Source organism: Anomalospiza imberbis, chromosome 27, assembly GCF_031753505.1.
Source record: "Anomalospiza imberbis isolate Cuckoo-Finch-1a 21T00152 chromosome 27, ASM3175350v1, whole genome shotgun sequence".
Lineage (NCBI taxonomy): Eukaryota > Metazoa > Chordata > Aves > Passeriformes > Viduidae > Anomalospiza > Anomalospiza imberbis.
Window position 1 is genome coordinate 2,882,778 of NC_089707.1, and position 24,670 is coordinate 2,907,447.

At 52.5% G+C, this 24,670-nt stretch overlaps 1 protein-coding gene across 3 annotated transcripts in view; it reads right to left on the minus strand.

The window, feature by feature from the left end:
• CELF5 (CUGBP Elav-like family member 5) overlaps nt 1-23,552 on the minus strand; it is a 37,811-nt gene extending 14,259 nt beyond the window's left edge. For 2 of the 3 annotated variants that reach the window (XM_068174043.1, XM_068174040.1), the window contains exons 1-3: nt 23,203-23,552; nt 16,702-16,784; nt 5,208-5,259 (exon numbers count right to left, since the gene is read on the minus strand). In XM_068174043.1, the coding sequence (XP_068030144.1) occupies nt 5,208-5,259; nt 16,702-16,784; nt 23,203-23,488 (421 nt within the window). In that variant the 5' untranslated portion in view covers nt 23,489-23,552. The remainder of the gene's footprint in view (nt 1-5,207; nt 5,260-16,701; nt 16,785-23,202) is intronic. The other variant, XM_068174041.1, reaches the window with a different exon arrangement.
• Nucleotides 23,553-24,670: the final 1,118 nt, after the last annotated feature.

Consider the following 24,670-nt stretch of genomic DNA (forward strand, 5'->3'; position numbering starts at 1 on the left):
CCCCATTTTCATGGGTAACTACACCCATGGGAATTTCATTGCCTTCTGTTTTCCTTGTGATTCTTTGTACTTTTCTCCCTGCACCTGCATGGCAATGGCTGCCTTTGGAGGCATTATTTCAGCTGATTGAGTCCATTCAAATTGGTGATGCCCAATAATCCCCAGCCAAGGCACAGGAGTTCACAAAGCAGGTGCTGTTCAGCTGCCTTCTGAGGAGGGAGACAGCACCTGGCCCCACAAGGGCCAGCTCAGGAGTGCTGGTGGTCAAAACAACCAGAAAACAGCACATAGAAAAGGTGAAAAATCAGATTGGAAGAGAGGGGGGTGAAAAAAAGGGACTGGACAGGAAGATATTTACTGGGCAGTGAAGAGGAGCATGAAAACTAAAGGAGCAGCAGCTCTGTGGTGTGACTGACATCAGCTGGTGTCAGATGTGAGCCCAGTTTGGCCATGGCAGGGGACACTGGAGTGTTCCTCCTTCCTCTCCCCTGAATCTCCTTTGCAGCTGCAACCAGGCCTTTATTCAGACATGCTGCAGCCTCTGGGTGGCAAACATGGGGAGCTCCTTAAAAAAATCACCATCACAGGGGAGAAATACACTGAGAAACACTTGCACTGACTTTAGGTGCTCTGAAATAATCCTCTGTTCTTTGAACTGTGGGCAAAGATTTGACAGCCAGAAATGTATCTGATGGCCTTGCCTTTCTCTTCAGGGATCCCTGGCTGGCTGGGCTAGGGGGTGTTGAGATGTCTGGGAAAGCCAGTTATCCTACACCTTGCAATCAAATCAACATCAAATTACAAGTTACTCATTATTTTCTCCTTCAGGGAGCCCTCAGATTTCCTGGGTAATTCCTGTGGTTTCTTCCTCACACCATTTCTGCTGAATCAAAAGCATTTTTCTTTACCCTGCCCTGTGGGAAAAGTCCACTGAAACAGTGACTCTTCCATCCCTGCAGCTTTACAGGTCTTCTCCTGTCTGACAGGGCTCACTAACAGAACCTTTTGGAAGTCCTGCCTTCATGTGGGAATTTCAGCTTTCCTTTTTGGAATTCGGAAGAAAAAAAAAATCCAGTCTTCCCAGCTATGCAGCACTGGTTAAAACTGTGACACCTTAGGGTCTTAAGCTATAAAGGCAAATATAAATACACACACCTATGGGTTTGGAATAATTTCTGAATACCAAGAAGAGCAATAGTAAAAGGGAATGAAATCACTGACAACATAAGATTTTTTTTCACAGTGAATCCTGCTTCATAAAGCCTGGTTCTGAAGATCACACGAAGGAAAATGATCCAGCCTGTTCCCTTTGGATGCCTCTGCAGCAGCTGGGGACCTCTGAAAGGGCTCTTCTGCTGCTGACCTCTACCTCTCTGCATCTTGGAGCCCAACCCATGATCCGGGATCCTCTCGATTCCTCAGCTTCCAAACACGGCTGTTCTCCCACAATATCCAGGCTGACTCATCCCTCCCCAGCCGGGCTGCAACGCTGCAAACCCTTCCACCTGGGCTGTGATCCTAAAACCCCCGATCCCAAACTCTCTGGCACTCTCAGGGCTGATCCCAAACCCTCTGGCACTCTCAGGACTGATCCCTCCCCAGCCGGGCTGCAACGCTGCAAACCCTTCCACCTGATCTGCTATCAAACCCTTCCACCTGAGCTGTGATCCTAAAACCGATCCCAAACCCTCTGGCACTCTCAGGGCTGATCCCAAACCCTCTGGCACTCTCAGGGCTGATCCCTCCCCAGCCGGGCTGCAACGCTGCAAACCCTTCCACCTGATCTGCTATCAAACCCTTCCAACTGAGCTGTGATCCTAAAACCGATCCCAAACCCTCTGGCACTCTCAGGGCTGATCCCAAACCCTCTGGCACTCTCAGGGCTGATCCCTCCCCAGCCGGGCTGCAACGCTGCAAACCCTTCCACCTGATCTGCTATCAAACCCTTCCACCTGAGCTGTGATCCTAAAACCGATCCCAAACCCTCTGGCACTCTCAGGGCTGATCCCAAACCCTCTGGCACTCTCAGGGCTGATCCCTCCCCAGCCGGGCTGCAACGCTGCAAACCCTTCCACCTGATCTGCTATCAAACCCTTCCAACTGAGCTGTGATCCTAAAACCGATCCCAAACCCTCTGGCACTCTCAGGGCTGATCCCAAACCCTCTGGCACTCTCAGGTCATCAGCTCCATCGTTCTTCAGCTCCCAGCAGGGATTCCTGCAGCACTGGAAGCTCTCCCCTCTCCTCCTCTGCACAGCACACCCTCCCCTCCTGCTGTTTTCCCCTTCACTTTCTCTACAGCTCCTGCTTTTCACCCTCTGATTGGCAATTTCCCGTGCTGTCCAGCAAGCAGGGAAATCCAGTGTGATCTCTGACCGTCGAGTTCCCATGGAAACGTGCTCTGGGCACCGTCAGCCGCGCAGGCAGCAGCAGGGGCCAGCACAGAGCACGGTGCTGATGAAGGTACCACGGGAACACGGCAGGGCTTGAGGCTGAACGCTGTGGCCAAGGGAGAGCACACAGGCACTGGCCACAGCTCCTACAAAGCCAGTGAATCCAGGTCATCTGGCCAACAGCAGGCAGGATCAGGGAGAGAGGGAAGCCAGCTCCTGGCTGAGGATGGGATGCAGCAAATCTCCTTGGGAAGCAGAGAGAGCTTCCTCGTCCCTGGGCAGTGCTAAAGGCTTGGGTGACCTGTCATGCCCCATCACTGCAGCCCAGTGCTCCAGACAAGCACATGAACTCCTCTGCCCCTCTCCTCCTGGCACTCCAGGCTCCCAGCAGAGAGCAGGGAAAAGCTGGCAATGTCTGGCCCAGCATCACAATTCCCACTCTGAACTAATGCAGGCAGCAACTTTACCGTAGTGAATTTCTTCTGCTGGGTGCAGGAACACTGAGCATCCAGATATTCCCACACAGCCCCTGCAGGGCTTGGCCAAAACTGCCCCTTTGGCAGAAAAATGAGCATCTCTCAGACCAAGAGACAATTTCTGGCGTTCTAATGCCATGTTCTTATTTCAGGGTGCTTCACTTGAGAAAGGTCAGTCCCTGGGGAGTACAAAAGAGCTTCCCTTCAAGGATAATGCAGAGCAGTGCCTCATTGATGCATGGAGCTACTCCTTGATAAATTCCTAACCCATACACTTCTGCCCTGCCCCAAATCTTTATTTCACCTCCTGCCAGTGTGGGGCTATTGTGATAGGGATATTGCTCTTCCCGTATCTGCAAAGTTGTTCAGCCACTTCTCTGACAAGTGGAGCATCACGACAGAAACATTTCAGAAGAGCAACCTGTCTCAGACAAACACAGGGTGCTGTCCTGATGCTGCTCCTGCCTCAGGAAAAAATCCAGTTTGCTGTGGCTCCTGTGGGAGCTGCTTGTTCTTGGGCTCTGCAAGGAGCCTGGAAGGAGGTGCACAGGCTGCAGGAGACAGGTGCTCAGACTCCAAAGATTTCTGTTCTTGTCCACGGGAAGCAAAGTTGATGTTCTGACATTTTCAGCCATTAGGGAATGTGGCACTTTTCATAAACTTAGAGATTTCAGAGTCCAGTGCCTTGGCCAAAAGCTTGTTTCTAAATCAGCACCCTGGTTTTTAACCTGCTGAGCTGTTCCAGCTCAATTTGACAGAGGCATCAGAGATGTCACATCCCAACCCTTCACATCAGGTGGGTGTGTATAGAAGAGCCCCAACTAGTGCCCCACCAGCAAAAGAGAGATGCAGAGATGGCCTCAGCCCTGATTAGATGCCAGAGACTCCAGAGTTGCACTCAGACACATAAACTTTTCTTTTTCTTTTAATCAATGTAGTAGGGGAAGGGCTGACCACCTAATGGTTGAATCCATCCAGAGGCCATGAGAGGTCCCAGTGAGAAGCCAGCCCTCCCCACATCACCCACTGCAGGCATCTCTAAAGGATCTCTCATCCATTCTTAACATCATTTTCAACAGTGAGAGTGAAACACCCTGAAGATTCTGGTCTCTTTTGATTGCCTATAGCACAGATAAGGATCTTAAATTCAACCCTAAACCAAGGGGCTGAAGTAAAATGCCCAGACCTCAGTAAAACTTAGGTGCACAATAACCAAAAGTTACAGATTCTATCTGATTTAAACAGACTTTTTTTTTAAAGGAGTATCACACAACCATAAATACACACATTCACATAAAATATTATCAAACATATCTCATGTTCTGACAGTGTAATAACTGACAGTCACTACAAACTGTTTGGAAATGTAAAACAAAAGCCTTCCAAATCTAAATAAAGCATGCAGGACATGCTGTCCCACAGCACAAACAGCAGCACACAAACCCTCCCCTGGCCTCTACTAAACTGCTTTCAGGGGCAGCACCAACAGCACAGGGCATGGAGAGGCAGAGGTAGGAATGGAGAGAAAAGGAGAAGAAATAGATCAGTAAGGCAAGGAAAAGAAGCAAAATGAGTTAATGGATTTGGAAAGGGCTGAAGTTGCAAACCTTCTCCACCTGGAGGAGGCATTTGAGCTGCTGAGAGCTCCCCATTAAATTAGCAGATTCTCTTGTTCCCAACCTTCCAGCTCTGAACTCCTCAGTATATGCTGCTCTGACCAAGCTGTGCCCTGCAGGCTGACAGCACCTCCATCTCAGGATCCTTTCCCTTCAGACATTATTTCCCCATCATGTGATCTTTTCTGCAACAGCATTTTGGCCTTGACAATGTGCTGGGGGCTGCTGCAGGACTGAGAGTGGCAGGGCTGAGACAGCTCAGCAGTGATGGGGGAGGCAGTGGAGGGAGCTGCAGACAGGAGAATCAGCTGCAGACCAGTGAGCTGAACACATTAAAAAGCCAGAGCTGCTGCAGGGATCTGGCTCTTACTGGGCTGATCAGGTGTAGGAATGAAGGAACCTCTTCCCAAAGGCTTCAGGAGCCCCAGTGCCACACAGGTCTGCTTCAGTAATGTCCTGGGGGCAGACACTGCCAGGCTGATGGCACCCTCAAATAGCTGGGAAAGAGAGTGGAGGGGCAGCCACATCATGAACCTTAGGACCTGGTGTGCTGTCAGCTGCCTGCTGTGCCCATCTGTGTCCCTGCACTGCCCTCCTGCCCCCCGGATCTCTGCCACACACAGACTCCTCCTCACACAGAGGAAGGCAGAGTCAGGACCCCGTGTCTCATTTCCTGGTCCCCCTCACAAGCCACCAAAGGAGAAACAAGGAGAGATGACAACTACCTCCACGGCTCTCGCTGTCCGCAGGCTTCACCTGGATCGGGCGTGCCATCTGCAAGGGAAGAGGAATGCAGAGGTTATTGCTTGGCCCAGTGCCCAGCACACGCTGCTGAAGGCACTGTCAACAGGGCAGCAGGAGAGAGGAAGAAGGGAAACCAAGACATTGTGATGGCAAGCAGTACCCTTGACGAAGGGATCATTTTTGCCAAAAGGAACCTGGCACTTTTCCCTGCTCAGCTGCTCACCCCGGAGAGCAGCTCTCCTGGAAATGCCCACCATGCATAAACCTCTGCCTCCTCAGCTGCTGCAAGCAGCACAGAGGGGACTCTGAGGAAGCAGCTCATCACCATGTGACTGGAGCCTGAACAGTGGTCAGGGTGGCCTGAGGTGAGACTGTGCCTGGAAGCTCTTCCTGTGTCTGCCCTGACTCAGTGCAGGCATGGCCACGTCACCGAACTGAGCCACTTACTGTCCTTGCAGCAGGGAAGAGACGCTGCCCCTGAACTTGGCTAGAAGCAGCACAGCAAGCAGGCCTGTCGTGTTCCCCCTTCCCCAGCCCTCACACAGACAGCTCTGTGCACCAGAGTAGCTCTTGAGCAGGGCAGTGCTGCTCTCCAGCAACATCTCTCATCTCTGGCCCTCAGGGGCAATGCTCAGGTTGAAAGTGGCAAAACTCCTCTCGCCTGGGTGTGGAGAGGAGGTTTTTCCTTCTCTTGCAGCCATTAGTGTCATCAGCAATAATCCAACCACAAACAAGCCTGAAGGGTAGCTTAGCTCACATGGGATGGGGACTCTCCAGGTCAGACAGAAGTAGCTGCCTTAAGGAACACACAGCTTTAACTGCCTGGTTTGAAAAGCAGGGCAAAACTCATCTGCTGGCAAGTCTGTGTGTCCTGAGCTGCCCAGAGAGGCAGCTGACAAGCTGTAGCCTCCTTTCCCAGCTAGCAGGATCCAACTGCACCAGAATATCCTCCAAGGAATGGTGCACAGGGCAGATTTCCACATTCACAGCACATCTCACTCCATGTCTCTCAGCATCAGTCACAGAGGCTGACAGTGACCTGAATCAGTGACATTCATAATAAAAAACAATCAGAATATTGCAGGGAAGGCCTGCACACAAGCTGCAGGTCCAGGCATCATCTGCCCCCTCTCTTAGGAAACCCCTGAGGAAAAACAGCAACAAAACAGAAAATGAAATCAAGCCATAAAAGTCACCATCTGAAATGTGCTTAGAAGCCAGCATGCAATATGTGGAGGGCTGTCAGTCTCCAAGCGGTGGCTGAGCCAGACTGGCCAGAAACCAGAGGCAGACCCACATCCCCAAGAGCTGGAGGAAATCCGTGAGGTGGCTTTGCAGTTCACAGGACAGAGATGCCAACCAGGAGGTGACAGGCTGGCATGGCACGGCACACAGCCTGGCAGCTGGGGGCTCTGAAGCTGGCTTCCCCTGGCTGATGGACCTCAGGCAGGACGAGCAGAGGCTGGGAGCAGGCCCACGCCACTCCTGCCTCAAGGATTGATCATGGGGCCGCTGATAATGGCCCAGGGATGGGCTGGCAGCTCCCCAAAGGAAGGCCAAGCTGCTGCCATGCTGCACTTTGACAGACAAGGACCTCAAGACCTGCTGAATCATTCAGGGAAGAGGGAGAGGCTGCAGCTCCTTCTCCCACTCTTGATCAGCTGCAGGGATTTGCAGAGCTCCTGATGTCCTGCTGTTGCTGCCATGTGGCCCCAGCCCTTGCAGCACTGGAACTCGCCAGGCGCTGCCGAGGGCCCGGCCCCTCTTTCCTGAGCTGAGTGGGATGTGGGGCAGGGATTCAGGAGTCTGAGGTCAGAGATTGTTCCACAAAGCCTCCAATTTCCTTGCTGAGAGGCTGCTGTCGCTGCTCACGGTCCCTGGCACCCTGCCTGTGTGAGCTGAGGCTGGCAGAGCTGTGGGAGCAGGCTGAGTGGGAGAGGGCAGGCAGCCCAGATGTGTGCTCCGAAGAGAGGGCTCCGTGCAGAGCCAGGAGAGGCAGCTGGCCACGTCACATCCAGGACGTGGATTCCCCCAGCACCAAGGAATAGTTTTGTTTCCACCCAGGATGCCAAACCAGGGCTAAACTAACTGAACTGATGGGGAGGGAGATGAGGCACAGACGGGGATCTCAGCTTCTGTGAGGAAGCCAAAGCCCCAGAGCCATTTGGGGGTAGGAGGGGCGGCAGGGATGCTGTGGAAATGCAGTGCACACACACCCAGCACCTCCCTCCCAGGGATGCAGGGGCTGAGGGGGACGAGTAGAGTCGGGAAGGATGGGGGGAGGCGAGGGGGAGGTTAAGTACCTGAGGCCATCTCCCTGTCCCCTCCCCCAACAGGGCTGTCACTCCAGCTCCCAGCACCTAGGATAAAGGAGGTGTTGTCATGGAAACGGTTATTCACCACATGGAACCTGACATTTGCAGTTGCCATGGAAACCAGCTCTTGGGGGCATTCCCTCTGCTTTGCACAAAAGAGACATTTTGATATGATCTCTGGGGAAGGGGCCCCCTCTACCCATCTGTCCATCCCTATCCTTTCCCCCATCCCAGGGACGTGACCCCAGGGGTGGTGACCCCACTGAACCTGCCACCTTGGGCGAGTGCATCCCACAGGGCCACTGACCCAGTGAGGTGACGTGCCCACAGCTGGGCCACAGCACGATGCCCTGGCAGGAGAGGTGGCAGTGCCAGTACAGCAGTGTGGGTCAGTACTGGTGCGAACCCAGAGGCAGCTCCTGGCTGGGGCGACAAGAGGACGCAGGGCTGCTCTGCACCCCCCAGCTATGGCCACAGCTCCTCTCTTGCCCACCTGAAACACCACCTGGGGTGGGCACAGGAAGACTTTCCCCCTGCCCATGTCAGACCAAGCCCTGGGTCAAGGGCTGCCCATTTCCAGAGGCCTTGCCAGCTCCAGTGACTTTGAGAGACACCCACCAACCTGAGGTCAGGTCTCTGGGCTGGTCTTTATCTGCTCTGGAAGATATGGGTAAAGAGAAGAAAACAAGACACAAGAAATGTGTCCAGATGCTGAGGCTTGGAGAAGAGCAGCAGGATTGTCTGGCAGCTTCTTCCTGAAACAGGAGGTCTCCCAGCTGAGGCAGAGGGAGCCATGGTCCTCCTTGCACAGAAGAGGCTTCCATGAAGGACACCACCACTTTAATCCTTCTAAGTCTCATGTAGCCACCAAAGACAAACAAATTATCAGAGGTCTCTCAAGCAGAGGGAGTCCACAGCAGCTTTAACTTAACCACCTTAAAGCCTTAAGAACTGTCCCTGGGGGATCCTAAACTCTGTATACAGGTCTCACACAAAGAGCTGTCCCCTACAGGAACACACAGAAGGGATGGTCAAGTTTTACCTCTCCCATTTGAGGGAGAAAGAGAGGAACAGGGCAGCAGGGAGAACCCACTTCTGGCTTACACAGCAAACTCTGGAAGCAAAATTCTCCTGGCCTCCAGTTATCACCTAAGGCTGCACAGTAATCAGAGAGCACACCTGGATAAGAAAACTGTATTTGTATATACCCAGCTGGGCCCAGAATCCAGCAGTCAGGATGTGGCTGCCTTAAATTCCCCGAGTGGAGAAGATGCACATGCACAGACATGGATGCCTTTTACCACACAGGAACACATAGGTGAGCACACGTGTAGGGTGGAGAATCCCAGCAAATGATTCATGAGCCTGCACCTGCCTCACCCTGTTAAATTATTCAGCTGAGCATTATTAGTCTTCATTTCTTAAGAATATCACCACATTAACATTTAGCACATGCTGTCAGGACACCATGGGCCAAATGTCCCTCAGCCTCACACTTCAGGGTCCTCCTTACCTGCTGCTGATGACACTGTAAGGGCTGTCAGCTCCATGACCCACTGCCCTCAGGAAATCCTCTGGAGCAGCAGTGGGCACCAGATGGGCAGCAAAGCTCCTACTGCCCTGCTCCAGCTCCTCGCTCACATTTCCCTCCTGGCTGGATACACAACTTCCCCAGCACAGCTGTCCCTACCCTGCTCTCAGCTCTCACAGACGTTTCTCTGCCTGCACCACTGTCCCTCTCACGAGCCTGCAGCCTTTGTTGGCTTTCTGGGGGGGTTCCTGGTGGGAAGCAACGTGGCAGCCGACCTCGGGAGCGTCACACAAAGCACAGCAGCCACGTCCTGTGCAGCCCTCTGAGAACAGTGAGGAGACACCCACGGGGAGGGTCACTGCAGCCCAGAGGAGCCCAGGGACTTCCAGGGAAGAGGCAAGGCCTTGCTCAAAGTGTCTGGATTACATCCACCCCAATCCCAGGATCTGGGCAGCACAGAGAAGCAGGGAACCCCGCTCTGCTTGGGCTTCCCCTCTGCTTTTGAGGAAATGCTCCCTACTTTTGTAGCACTCTGGAGATGAAGGATCTAAGGAAACATCCTGGCACTCCTAAAGTCAGAGGAAGCTTTGCTATTGGTTTCACCAAGGCCAAAATGCACCACTTCTCTCACCATACCCCAAATAAAGATTTCTGGAGGTGAACTGGCTCCCCGTGTTTAATCAGTGCCCAGCATGAGCTGTCAGTCAGCTCAGCAATCTGGTAGCCCTGTTCTTCAAGGAGAAGACTCCCAGATCCCCCTTCTTCAGCTTTCAAATTGCAAAAGCTGGATGGAAGGAAAAAGCCCCCTGGGACAGCTGGGCAAGCCTCTCTATTAATTACAAGTAAGTGATGTAAAATAGCCCCTTAGGTGCAATGCAGGGGAACCTCACAGTGTTAAGAGGGTCAGAAGCAGAGTGTACAAAGCACACAGTGCAGGCTGGCTCCTCTGGGATGTCAGCAACCAAAAGGCATCCAAGGCCATTGGCACAATTAGGTCCTAGGCTCTCCACTTTACAAATTGTGGGCTTGTCCTCCTCTGGCCAGTTAAAAATGCCCTGCCTGAATGATCATAATCACTTCTAACTGGGCAGAGCACATAAATCTAAATGCTAATTTGCTCATTTGGATTCCGTTTCTGATTGGGAATGCAAGCAGGGATGGATTGGTGCCAGTCTCAGTGCTCAAGTATCCTGCTTGCATCTTCCCTCTGATATCTCAGTGTGCCTTAGTCCTGTCCAGGAGAACCATCCTTCCCTGAGAAAGAGGGGTTGTCTCATACAGAAACACAAGCAACATTAGTACCAAGTTCTGGCACAGCTCTACAGGCTGCTTATGAATTCACCTCATTCAATCCTGCTATGGAGGAGACAAGGATAATTATGAGCAGTGTGTTCCAGGTGGAGGAATTGAGGCATGTGGTGATGAAGATCATGCAGAAAGTCTGTGGCAGAAGCAGGATGTGAATCCCAGAGCACAAACCACACAACTTCTGCCTGCATTGGCTCAGCTACATCTTTATGCACAAGCAAGGAAGATTGTTGAAGGACTGAAGAAACTGAAAACCCAAAAACTCCTCTAGAAAGTTCATCAAGACCACAAGAGATCATTCTGGCCTCCAGAAAGCCATGGGGCACAGCTGGGTACTCAGACCCACAGTCCTGTGTCAGCTGCAGCATCCTTCTTCAGCACCTCGCTTCACAGACTTGCCCAAGATTGTCACATTTGTCACTTCCACTGAAGCAGAAAATGCTCAGCAGGCCCAAGGAACACTTAGGGCTTAAGGCCTGCAAAAAGCAGGAGTAAGATGCTGTGAGATGGCTCACCGAGTTACCCTGAGGAAGTGCAAGAAAGCCACACAGGGAAAAGCTGGGAGCACACACTCAGCTGGCTTTGATCTTCCCACTGGAAAGGACACCCAGCACCCTGTGCCTTTCCCTGTGTCCACTTGTGCACCACTGGTCCAGTGAGCACCTCCAGGGGCTTCTCTGTGCACAAGCTGCAGCCTCCAAGGACCCCAAAAGAGCAGGCAAGGGAAGAGCCTGGGGCAGCAGTGTCCGAGCTGATGGACACAGCAGCTCTGCAGAGCCTGCACAAGCCTCTCCTGGCTGTGCTGGCAGGTTCACAGGCTGCCACAGGCTGCTGCAGCCGTGCCCTTTTCCTGCCCCATGGCAGGAAGGGACAGGGGCCAGGAAAAGACATCTCTGCTGATGTAACAGAGGGGGGCAGGCACGGGGACCCTCTGCCTGCACAGAGTGGCTGTGCCAGTTCCCTTGGCAACCACTAACACTGACAATCAGAGCAGAGAAAACCTCCGGCGACACTGACACACCCACGGGAAAATCCACCCAAAACGGGCCCAAGCCCCAGCACCACCAAATAAATCCCCTGAGCCTGCTCTGGGCTGATAGGAGATAAGCTGTTTCCCTTTAGGGGGGCTGGCAGACTAGAAAAGAGGCCCCAGGTGACTGCAGGATGCCCCTGGAGACAGTCTAATCTCATTTGGAGAAGCCCCTCAGCGATCTGGTGTAGTCAGCCCTGCTTTGAGTGGGGTTTGCGCAGAGACCCCCGGGGTCTCTTGCACCATAAATTACCCTAGGATCCCATCTAGATCCATGTTCACAAACACTTGTGTGCAGGCACACACCCCACATGGCCCCACAGAGGAGGGAATGTGGAGCCTCCCTCAGGAGGATGGTGCCTTTGCAAAGAGGAGGCTCTGTGTGGGCTGGTGTGCAGGTGAGTTCACAAGCACAGGTAAGTGAGATCACCAGGGAAGGCCCAGCTCTGGGAGGCAAAAGTCAAAGCTTTGTGCTGCAAGGAGATGCCGTGGCCTGGCTGTACAAAGAGCAGCAATTTCTCTGGAGAAAGGAAGACCCCTTGTGCACAGGGCAGAGCCTGCATGTGTCCACCTGGCCAGCATGTGGGAACGGGTGCTGATCTTTAATTTCACTCTTCTTCCAATTCCACAGGGAACAGGAGGCAATGTCTGCCTTGGCAGCTTGATCCTCACTGTAGGCACCTCACTGGGCAGCTGCTTTGCCTCACTGAGAGTTCTCAGCCCCTCAAGTCAAATCCTCAACAGCACAAGTATTTTTTTCTCTGCACTGAACAGGCACTTCTGCTGCTTCTTGCCCAGGGGCTGCTTTACCACCTTCATGTCCTGGTGCTGCCATTTCCATGAGATAGCCTTGGCATGCTCTCTGTATTTCCAGCTGATAATGCTGCATGGCTCTCAGCAACTTGCTATCAAACCTGCAAGATGGACATGGGAAAAACTTCTCCACCCTGGCCTGTTCAAGGGTTCAAGCTGTAGAATTCACAGAATTTTCTAGGTTGGAAGAGACCTTTAAGATCATCGAGTCCAACCCATGTTCTAACACCAAGTGCCACATCCAGTCTTTTTTTAAACAAATCCAGGGATGGTGACTCCACCACCTCCCTGGACAGATGATTCCAGTATTTGACCACTCTTTCTGTGAAAAACTTCTTCCTTAGAAGATTAACAAGTGGGGCTCAGCTTCAAACCTCGGCCAAACATTTAGACCACCTGAAACTTTCAGAAATACTGGTCCAGGCTGGCTTCACACCAGCATTGCACAAACAAGAGGAGAGGAAAGAATGAGATGCACTGCCCTCTCCACCAAAGTCCCTCCAGCCACCTGTGCTCCCTCCTGCCACCACGGGCTGTGGATCCTGACAGATGGCCCAGGTGAGCCCTTGCTCCTGGCAGCACAGGACACAGCCTACCCACAGGGATGCCCTCTGCTCCAGCTCTGCTGGGTCTCTGCACGATGCTGGTGCCCAACCACCTGAATTAGTGCTGCAGCATCTCAACCCCTGGTGCATTCCCAGAGTCTCTGTCTGCTCTCATGCTGCTGCTCTCTGTAATTTTCCATTCCTGTGTCCCTGCATCCATGAGTTCTCCCTATGATGTAGCCACATTTCAGTACCCTCATCACTGCTCTTAAACTGCCCGTATTCCCAGCTTGGATCAATACCAATTTCTGCCACTTACTTGCCTACCTTTCAGCAGGCCTTTCTTTGTTCTGCATAGAAATAAAACTGTAACTGTACCTTGCCAAAAGAATTACTTTTTTAAACCTCCCCCCCTCCACTTCCTCCCTCTATTCTTCTTCCTCTTCTTCTTCAGGAGCAATTTTATGTAATTTGCAACTGTCTGGCTGCAAATGAAAAGAGACATAAAGCGTTTCTGCGAAATATTGAAAAGCTGGATGCTTTTCCCTCAAATTTCACTTAGCAAGAGGCTTTAACTTGCTGTGTGATCACTGTGTGTCATTAATAACCTCTCCAATCCCTTTCAGAACTCAGCAAAGTGAAGGCACAATCACGAATCAAAGGCATGGGTTATTGAGATATAATATCATTTCTCTGTGGCAGGGAGTGGGGAGAAGGTGGAACACTGCACTGCTGGGCTGGCTGGCAGCTGAAGAGGACACCAAATTTAGGAAATAGCCCTAAAGGCCTGATTTCAACAATTCACCAGCTCTCAGGGCAGCACAGGTGTGTGTTAGATAATACAATATGCAGCTGTACAGGTGACACTGGTTGAGTCACCATCAGATGTGTGGATGTGGTACTTAAGGACACGGTTTAGTGCACTTGGCAGTGCTGGGTTAATGGTTGGATTCAATGATCTCAGAGGTCCATCCCAACCTGATGATTCTATGACAGTCTTGTTGCTTTACACCCTGAGCGCACTGGCCCATATAAAAGAATGTAAAAGCCAAAATTCTGTCTACCTCAAAAAAAGATGCTGAGCCTTAGTGTTAAAAAAAAAGCTTTTCAGAGTTTAAATTCCATTCAGTTACCCTACATCCAACAGCACTCAATTCAGAAACAAAACAGAATTTTGACCTCACATAAAGAGAACTTGCCCCAAACACCACAAGAATAAATACAGACAACAGTGATTCCTACTGACTTACGTGGAAAACCTAAAATATAAATATAACTATATATAAAAGCCTAGATAAGCTACACTGCACTCATGGCCCTGCAGGTGGGCTGACATTGCTGGCATCAGACCTGGAGAACCTCAGCAACAGCTGTGTGGGCTCAGACCTGCTCAGTGACAGCCTGGAAGAGAACCCAGAAGTCCTGTTCACAGCCTAAGACTACCTCAGAAACCAAATCAAAGCACTTCCATAACTCTGTCCTTACCACATCCTCAGTCCAGAGCAAGAAAGTAATTTGTCTCTATTCAGGTTCATGAACTGTTGAGTTCAACCACAGATCTCTGCACTGAGACCAGCAAAGGAAGGTACTTTGGTTCTTGGGGCACCTGCAATTGCTTGGTGGTACAACAGCAAGGGTAGGATCAGCACAAGATCCTTCCTCTGCCAGCTTGATCCCTTGCTGTCTCTAGACCTGCTGAGGCTTGGTCATGCATTCAGGTGACAGTGTGTGTCACCCTACACTTCATAACCCTTCATCTTTCTTCTCCTGCTATGTGCAATACACAGAAAGGATATGGGTAAAATGCACAAGAAATCAGTTGTTTATCAGACTGTGGGCCATTGACCAAAACCTCAGTGGTGTGGTCAGCACATTCTGTGCTCTGCCCTATGCTGGGGCCCTGGCTGAACTCCTGGGGACAGGCTTTGCCCCAGAGACCATCAGAAGATAATCCAGATGTGAATATACAGAGATGAAATGTTACGTCCTTGTTCCTAAAACAGGGAAGCAACTGCCTGGCTCTCCTGTCTGTGATTCATTTCCAAAGTGTTTCCCACAAGGACAGGTGATGCTACACAGACACCAGCAAACCACGTCTGAAAGCTCACCCAGCCCATGTCCATGCCAAGCAACCATCTCTGCATGACCAAAGAGAGAGAGAATTGTGCCTTCTTGGTCACTGAGGGACTGAACAAAAGAGAAACTAAATGTGATGAAGTGGTATATTGGCAGCCTGAAAATAGCTCCAAATGCAGCACAGCTCATCTTCATCCTAATCCTGAAACATAATTACACCACACTGCTCATTAACTGTCTCCAGACAAGTATGTTCAAAAGTACTCACCTACCACAGATTTCTTACTGTTCCCAGGCAGTGTCTTACACCTCCCTTAACATAAAAAGCCTTTAGATCACCACATCATAGATAAATTGCTGCTTTAAACACTGCTCCATGCAGCTCTACAACCCCTGAGAGCACAGCCAGCAGAGAACACAGTGAAACATGCAACAAATCCCCGATGTAGAACTGTAGCAAAAATGAGATTGCCTTGAATCCACCAAGCCTCCCATGAATAATTTTTCAGAGATACGTCTGACTTCCCCGCTGCATTAACAGCAGTGTACCATGACTCCTCTCAACTGCTCCTCCATCCTTTGACTTGTTCTTATAGACACTGTCAGCTCTGCCCTGGGCCAACACATGAGGTTACATTGTTTTAGTTCAAAAATCCGACCATTTCCCATCACACAAAAATAACTCGGGCAGATTTGTGCTGGTTATCTGTACTCTTCCTCCTGGCTGTCCTGAGATAAGGACCTTGTTAAGTGATAATTAAGTCACATGCATTTTCCAGCACTCAGATGCCAGCACAGGCCCATGCCAAAAAAGCACAGGTAAACAAATACAGAAAAGGGGGTGTGTGTGTGTGTGTGTGTGGAGGTCTTGAGGGCAGCTGGGAGAGGTGAGGGGAGCTCTTTGGACCTGTATGGGTTAAAGAAAAAAATGTTATGGTTAAGAATTCCTAACCACCCTCCAGAGACCCCTGGTTTACATTAATTATTCTGTTGCCTTGAGCACTCGGGGCCTCCTGTGTGCTTCTATCTATAAGTACCCAACTCCTCCTCCTACTCACCTCCAAATGAATCCTTTCAATGAGCTTGATCAACCCCCTCAGTACTGCAAGGCAACTGCCCAGTCAAAGCTCTTAAATCATACCAAAATGGGAAGGGCAACAATCCAGAACTCCTTTCAGCTCTCCAGCAGGTCCCAGGGAGGCAGAGGACTGCCAGGCAAGGAGGGACCTGTTCCACAGTGCCCAGCCTCCCTCAAATCCCACTGAACTCTCCTCCCAAGACCAGCTGTGCAGTGAGCAAGACCCAGGAACACACCAGCAGTCCTTCTCTCACCTAAGTAAGCCATTTCTCTTCCAAACAATGGCATGTGGCAAGTGTACTTTTTATTTTTGAGAGGCTGATCCAATTCAGCCACTGCATCAGAGCTCCATCCAGGCACCCTGCAGGGCAACAGCAGAGTAGAATTGGATGCACCAGGAGGTTTTGCACACCTGGAAAAAGGCTCTGGTATCTTATCTCGTGTGAGTTTTCCAGCAATTCTCACTGTGCACCCACACACTTCACCCCAAAGCCCATAGCTTCCTAGTGGCAGGACAGAAAGCTGAAGGTGTCCTGTCACACCACAGAGAGCAATGAGCAGCACAGAAACAGGCCTGGCCAGAGAAGAAAAAGCAGCAGCTCTGAAGAGCAGTGCTGTGCTTCCACTCCCATATCCCTGTTCTGAGCCCTGAAACACCCTTCTCTTCCACAAGCTGGAAAATTGATCTAAGCCACTTCTCACCCTCACTCCCTCCCCTGAAAATTCCCCACCATCCTGCCCACATCATCAGCTCCAGACAATTCACTGGGACTTACCCCTGGCAAAGTCTTCTGTTCATGCAGCGCTGTCTGGGCTTTGATGGCAGAGTCTCTGGCACAGTATGTGAGGAATGCACAACCTGCAGCAGATACAGCGAGTGTCAAGTTAGACAGGCACTTACAGATGAACATCAACACAAATGTTACATAATTTGGATGTGTCTAAAGCTCCAGGGGAAAAAAAAAAGACAAAGAAACAACATGAAAGGACTTGCAGGCCACATCTGAAGTCTATTAAGAGCTAGAAAAGGGTCCCAGTGAATCAACGGGGCTTGACACAGGTGTTGAACAAGGTGAGACACAATGGGAGAGCAAAAGGAAAGCTGATCTTGTGTGTGGCAGAAACAGTCCCAAACACAAGGATCAGAAGAGAAGCAAGGACCAGCATGATTACTGATTAAAAGAAGAAAAGAAGCAGGGAAAGAAGAGAAGTATCTGGGATTTTAGGGTTTTACAAAAGCTCCGTGATCCAGATTCACACATCAGAGAGCTATGGCAGGAGAGGCCTGGCCTTGTGTGCTGTGTGATGCACACAAACACACACCAACGTACCCGTGCACCACAAGGGCAATACAGAGCCCAGCACAGCACCTTGCATTCTGCAAGGGCCAGCTTAAGCAGCCAGATAAAAAGCACAGAGAAAAGGCCAGATCCTGACATTCTTAGTCAAGATATGACTCAACACCTCAGACGAACGCTGGAGCCAAGGGAGGAGGGGGAGGAGTTGTAGCCCCTCCAGGAAGAAGAGGGATCATCTTTGGGTGCTCTGATGCTAAGAATAAGCAAAGGAAAAATCTGGCTGGTTATCAAGAAACATTTCCTAGCAGAAAGAGATTTAGACTGTGGAATGATCTCCCCAGGGAAGTGCCTGGAGCTCTGTCACTTGAGTTGTTTCAGATGAGGGTAGGCAAAGCACTGGAGAATAAACTCAGAATGCATCTGACCCCCTCACTCAACCCCCTCCCATCCACAGTGGCATTTCACATCCCAAGCAAAGGTAGGACGAGTCCCTCTGGCTTGCTGATGAATATCCCTGTCTACACTGCCGTGTGGGGCTGCAGATGCATTGTTTTGGCCAGAGAGGCCCATTTTTCTGCCTCCACATTCTTGTGCCTGGCTTGGGGTACTGCAAAGCTGCTTCAGCTCTTCATGAGCTGCACCCAAAGGTGGGTGCAGGAACTGTATGGACCTCTCCCCTTCACCCCAGTGGGACTCCATGGTACACAACACCCTGAGACCAGCGCCTCAGGACAATCCCAACCACAGCAACATCATTATCCTGTTCTTCCATCCCAGCTCCAAGAAGTTGCTGCAGGTAAGCACATCACATCTGTCCTCACACCTCTTGCTAGGGGAAAAAACCTTCCATAAACAGCACAGGTATCTCTAAGAGGTCATTAAAGTTCCTCATTGGCCAGGTTTTGAACCAAGAATGCTGCACCAAAGTCAAACATGGGACCAACAGGTAATTTAACAAACGCAGTGAGGCCAGGAAGAATGCAGGTCATTCACTGCTCCTGGCAAAGGCAGCTGGCTCTGTTGTGGTAGGGAAGCTCCCCTCAGCTTTACTCTCCCCATGGACTCCTCTGGCATCAGGCCTCAAAAGCAGCTCTATAACCAGAGAGACCAGACTCTATAACCTCTATAACCTGTTTCCAACAGATTTGAAGGCCTGGTCACCAAAGCCTCAAACACGGATACCCAATTCCACCTGCTGCTCCAGTCTGCTACTTTGCAAGTCATACAAGACTCAGAATCCTAAGATAATTTGGGCCAAGTTTAGCTCACAAAACTCCGAAGTCAGCACTTGGGAATAAGCAATTTATTCCACTAAAAGCTTCAATGCATTGGTACTATGCCCACGTGCAGTGAAGGCACTATCCCTGCCTCAGGAGCATCAGCCATCAACCTAAGAAAACTCAGGATAGCAGCAGAGTTATGTCTACATGAAGCATGCAAACCCCATCCTTGAGTCCCATATTCCAGTGCTCAGCAATGGCAAAACTGAGGCAAAGCACACTCAAAAACCCCAGTCCATGGGAGGACAAGCCAAAAATGAGAACTGGACAAAGACACACCATTTAGTGGGGATAAAGGAGAGACACTCCTCACACAAGGAGGTACTGTTATCATGCCAGACCAGGGGTTTGTAAAGGCCAGCAACACCTAGGTCCACCAGCACCAATGTGAAAAAGTGCCATGAATCCCCTCCCTAGAGGTCTCTGGTCCTTCTCTTCCCTACAGCTCGTCTTTTAGCAGTTCAGGTACCAAGAGGCAGCAGCTTCCAGAGACAGAAACACCCTGTAACTGTGGAGCCTGAAGATGCCTCACTCCAACTCCAACCCAATCCCCACTGCAGCAATCCCCACTGCTGCTCTGCTTTACAAGGATGTGGGTATTTGCTCAGCAGAAGCCACTTGTGCTCCTTCTCTTCGCTCAAGCGTGAAGCAGCACTCAGGCAGCCTCTAAGGTCCTGTCTGGACTGGGGCTGCAGGTACAGGACAGCCTGGTCCTCTGCTCTTCATGTCTCTAAGCTCTGAGGTTTGAGGACATTCCTCTCATTCTTACTTCCCCAACAGCAGGAACCTGTACTGGCTCTGGAAAGGAGGGAGCTAAAGATGTCAGCTATGTATTTTGGAAAATATGATTACTGCCTTTCACAACCAGGTGTTTTGGAGGCAGAGTAGTCAAGTCCATTCTCTTTGCAAAGTCCTGGTCAGAAATACAGGAACAGGTTTGGCAGAAACACTGTGCTCTAAGCCTAATTGTGTAAACAAATATTTGGGGAAAATAAATTTCCTTCCTGAAGAGCGGTTATCTCTTGCACACTAACTGTGCAGCTGTTCCTGGGACGCTGTGACAGGATTCTGCTCACCATGTCTTTCATGGGTTCTTTGGGCTCCTAAAATTTTGAGCTTGACAGAAACACCCAAGGTTCTACTCAAGAGAGAAGAGATGTCCACAGAGGTGCAGAGAGGCCTGTCACTCTCACTAGGTTTTCTCACTTCCACATTTCCCGCTTTAGTTACCAGCAAGCTCAGAGAGACAGGCTCAGGCCCTTTGGGCACTTCTCACACCAAGTCAGCTGTGCCTGCTGAGACACAGGACGTGGTGTTAGAAAGTGCTCAGGGTGTTGAGAAGCGCCAGCCTGGAAGGTCCCAGACACCCGGGCAGTGCCAATGACCCATTCCCAGCACGGGGATGCAGGACAGCACCCAGAGCACTGTCTGCAAAGCCAGGCCACCATCATTCTGCCAAAGATCCCTCTATGTCCCATCAGCCTTGGTGGTACCTCCCTACTTCCATGGGCTCCAGGAGGGTTTCCAGCTCCCAGAAAGCAGAACCCAGCCTAGTTTCACTTGCAAGAGACTGCATAAAAATATATATATATTCAGTGCCTGATCCTCCCTACAAACTACACATTGACTCTGGAATTTACAGTCCCTTCAGATCCTAAATATTACTCCACACATCAGCAGTCTAAAGCCTTGAGCAAGAAAAGGCTGCTGGTTTGCAGGAGGGAGGGATCTCTAGATTCTGCTTAGCATCAGAAATCACATTAAATACTTCAGCAGGGGAAGCACGGAGTCAGTGGGGAGCTAATCTACAAGCTTGCAGAAGCTGAGTCAAAACTGGGCTGCGAGGGAGGCAAGTTGGGCTGAGGGTGTTGTTGTATCCTTGCCCTCTGGAAAAGCCACCTGTCTGTCCACAGGCCTGCAGAGGGCTGCTCCTGCCCCTGCTGAATATTCCCCTGCAACTCACTTTGGCATCTCACACTCCTTAATCGCTCCACTTTCCCTACCATGAGCACTCCTAGGAAACCCATCCAGTTGACACTTGCGAAGGAACTGCCTTCTGCCTAATCCTGGAACACAAGGCCAACAATTTCCACTTGATTCTCCCCACTCAGCCTCCCTGACCCATTCCAAAAGCCTGTTCAAACACCTCCCTGTTCTTCCCATGAAAATATTAGCTTTGAGACAAACACTGCCATTAACATGCAAATGTATCTGTGATTAACATAAATAGAAAACCTGCCTCATGAATAATATTAGGCTGGAATAGTATCAGCTACCAGTAGCCAGGTTGCTGAGACATGACTAGTCAGGTACTAACAAAACCATTTCATAGCCAAGCTCACATTTCTGAATCTCTAAGATTCTCCCCAGCCTCCACCGAATTCATCCATTCTCAGCACCCATACAAGACCAGCTCTTGGACACTGCAGCCCAACTCGCATCCTCCAGCCCCTGGCAGGCCTTTTCCACCCTTTCTTCCTCCCTGGAGGCAGAGGTGGCTGCTCAGCTCCATGTCAAGCTGCAAGGGAACACAAGAGGACACGCTGGGCTTCACCAGCAGTGCTGGCTTCTCACACAACCGCTTCCTCCCCTTTGGGGAGAGAAATGGAAAAAAAGCAGATGGAAGCTGCATGTGAGCTGTCAATTGGATCTCACTGCAGATCAGGAACATGGGGAGAGAAAACTGAGTCTGCTGTTAGAACTGCCCCAGAAAGGTGGCTGCTGTTCAGTGCAGGAACGAGCTTGCAGCCAAAGTGTCCCCTGCTCGGGGGCTGTGACAGTGCTCCAGGCCACTGCAGCTCCTGGGTCAGGCCTGGCACCTTCCAGGCCTGCAGATGCCAGCAGCAGCTCCTCACCAGGATGGCCTTCCTGCATGGAGCACAGGCACTGCAGCCAAACCTGGTAAATGAGAGTGATCAGGCACCAGGGTGGGCTGGATTGTGGATCTCATTCCCTGGCTGCACGCTAAACCCCCACACACTTCCTTGTGAAGGGATGACTTCTCTGGAGAGGCTGTTCCCAAAGCAGGCTGAGGATCTACATGCAAACTCATGCCACCAGGAAAGGAATCCCAGCCTCTCACTTTGTACAAAACAGGATGGGGAGGGGCACAGGGAAGTGAAGAGGTGTAGAAACAACCCCACAACAACCACCAGAGAACCTCACATCTCAACAGCCTCTTCTGGACAGAACAACCCCTGACCAACAACACCAACATCCACTAAAAAAATAAAAATGTTAGAACCAAAAGGCTGCATTTATTTTGCTGCAGAAATCCTGCTTTTAACAGCGAGTTAATATCACACACATCTGGCTAATACCACTGCTGCCCCCTCTAATTTCCATACCTAAGCAGAGCCCTAGAATCTGTCTCCTGCCTGGAAGCTGACCTCAGACCACACAGTCTATATTTAAGATGTCAACTGCAATGAAATGTGCAATTGTCTCTTGCCTTGGGCCCATTCTCCTCCTTGCTGGGTTTGAAACCTTGCAAATCACCATCCCCTGGCAGCAGGTTTGGATGCAGTTCCTTGCACACAGACACACACAAGCACATGGCATCCTCGTTTTTCACTCACAACCAGACACACTTCTTCAGCTAAATTCATGCCAGCCCAGCCCCCACAGGCTTCAATGAGAAAGTGTTTTCCTTTTGTGCTGGAGAGTTAGATTTGGCCTTTTGTTTGAAAATACACTTGGTTTTTTTTCTGGTCCTCTTCCCTCTCCGTTCAGTCTAGAATGGTTCACGTTGCCAAGGCACTCGATTTTTCCTACGCTTCCTCCTAAATCCAAGGCATCAGGGCTGAGCTCTGCACACTCCCTCCAGCATGCACCAACACACGGCCCCATCACAGATGATTTTAGGGCACAGCGGCCCAGGCTGAGCACCGGCAGCTTTCAGGGTACTCACTGTCGGTTCCCTGCAGGCTGTTCTACCTGCGCCAGGGAGCGACGCTGCCCTCACCCCCTCGGATCCTACAGCAAACAACTCCGTGAGTTCCCTTCCTGGCTGGAGCCCTGCTGCTCACAAGATCCCAAACACCTGCTGGGGTGGGGTAGAGCGGCTCCACTGAAGGGAGCTCCCACGCCGAACGCGACAGCTCTTCAGTATAAAAACACAACAATAAGCGAGGCTAAAGGAGCCGCCTCAAACTTTTCAGCACCCGTTGAAGGTCCTTCAGCGAAGGAAGACCCCCCTCATCTCCCCGTGTGCCAGCACGAAGGCCCCTCACCTACCCCAAACGCCACTGACAGCAGCACGTTCGCGGCCGATATTCTTTGTTGCACGGGTTTTAAAACCGCAGCGCCGAAGCCCTGCCCGGGGTCGGTGCGAGCCCCCTTAGGGGATGGCGAGCAGCCCAGCGAGGGTCCCGCTGCGGCCCCCGCGCTCCGCAGCAGCCTCGGCCCGGCCCACGCTGCCCATCGACGCCTTTGTCACCGCACCCCACGCGGGGCGGCAGGCCCCGGGCTGCCGGAGGGGCGCGGGCCGCGGCCGAGGGGCTCGGCGGGGCTCCGCCGCGGGCATGGGGACCCCGCCCGTGGGCGCTGGGGATGCGGACGCGTTCCCGGGCAGCGGATCGGGGGCCGCCAGCCCCCGCTGAGGGAGGCGGGGGGTGTGGGGGAACGGCACATCGCGGTGGGTCACGCGTGGAGCGACCCGGGGCCCGCCGCCCCTTTGTGCGCGCCGAGCCGGTCTCACCCTTGTGCATGCCGGTGTAGCGGTCCTTGAGCACGGTGAGCTCGTAGATCTTGCCGAACTGCTCGAAGAGCGGCTTGAGGTCCTTCTCCTCCAGGTTGCGCGGGATCTGCCCCACGAAGAGCTTGATGGCATCCAGGTCCTTCATGCTGTCGGGCTGCGCCGGGGGCTCCGCGCCGCCGCTGCTGCTCATGGGGGAGGCTCGGCGCGGCGGCGGCGGGGGCGGCTGCGGCGCTGGCGGGAGCGGCGGCGGCTGCCTCCTCGCCTCGCCCTCGGTGAGTCTGGCCATGCCCCGCGCCCGGCGCGGCTGCGGGCGGGCGGGCGGGCGGGGGAGGCAGCGCGGCGGGAACGGCCCCGCCGCCAGCGCCGCCGCCGCGGCGCCACAAAGAGCCGCGCCACAGCGCCCCCTGGCGGGCCCCGCGCCGCCGCGGCCCCTCAGGAGCGGGGGGCAGCGGGGAAGGCACCGGAGAGCCCCGGGAGCGGCCCGGGAGCGGCCCGGGAGGATCACCCGGGAACGGCCCGGGAGGATCACCCGGCAACGGCCCGGGAGGGTCACCCGGGAGCGGCCGGCCGGGCCAAGCGGGCGGGGAAGGCGGCAAGGCGGCAGGGACTGCCGCGACGCCCATCCCCACGAGCTGTGCTTTTAGGGCCCGGGAGCGCGGAGGGCCCTGGGAACAAGGGAGAGCTCTGAGCACCCACGAAGGTAGAGCCGCTCCACATCCGTGTCAGAAATTAGCATTCGGCCCATTTTCTTGGTACCTCAGCACAGGGGTCTGGAGGCGAAGAGATTATTTAAAGCAGAAAATTTTGTAACGCAGCCGTGACCCAGCAGCGAGCACAGGGGCTGAAGGGGGCTAAGCTGGAAGGGGAAGCCATACACGGCCCCCGGTCTACAACCCCGGGCACACCTCTCTGTCTGCCCCTTTCTGGGGAAAGCCCTCTTTCTTCCGAGCAGCTCAGCTGGGGCTTGGTGGAGGCATGCCCAGCCCGGTCCTGTGTCAGACCGTGCCAGATGGTCAGGGGCTGGTTGTGTATCCATGTTGAAGCAGCCATTGTCGCTAACGGGATCAGCTCTCCCTCCCCGTGTGAGGCTCTGCATCGCTCCCCCACTGCTTTCTCCAGCTCTGCCAGATGCCGTAAGGCATTGAGGGCATGTCACTGCTCCAAGCAGCACGGCCCAGGTGGCCCGGGGCTGTGTCGCCTCTCTGCCCCACCTCTGTCACGCCGGGGTGACGCTGGGGCACAGCCCAGCCGGAGCTCCAGCAGGAGCAGCCGTGCTGCAGGGATGCAGCCCAGCCCTGCTCGGCCGCCCACAGCCACACGCTGCCTGCATCCCCTACAGAGCATTCCCTCTGCAGCGTGCACGGCTCTTGTCGTCACACCACACATTTCAGCCTGTCATGCTGCCCCAGAGTCCCTGAAGATGAATACGCTCCTCGTGCTGGGAGGAGGGAGGGGGTGTTGGCTGGGC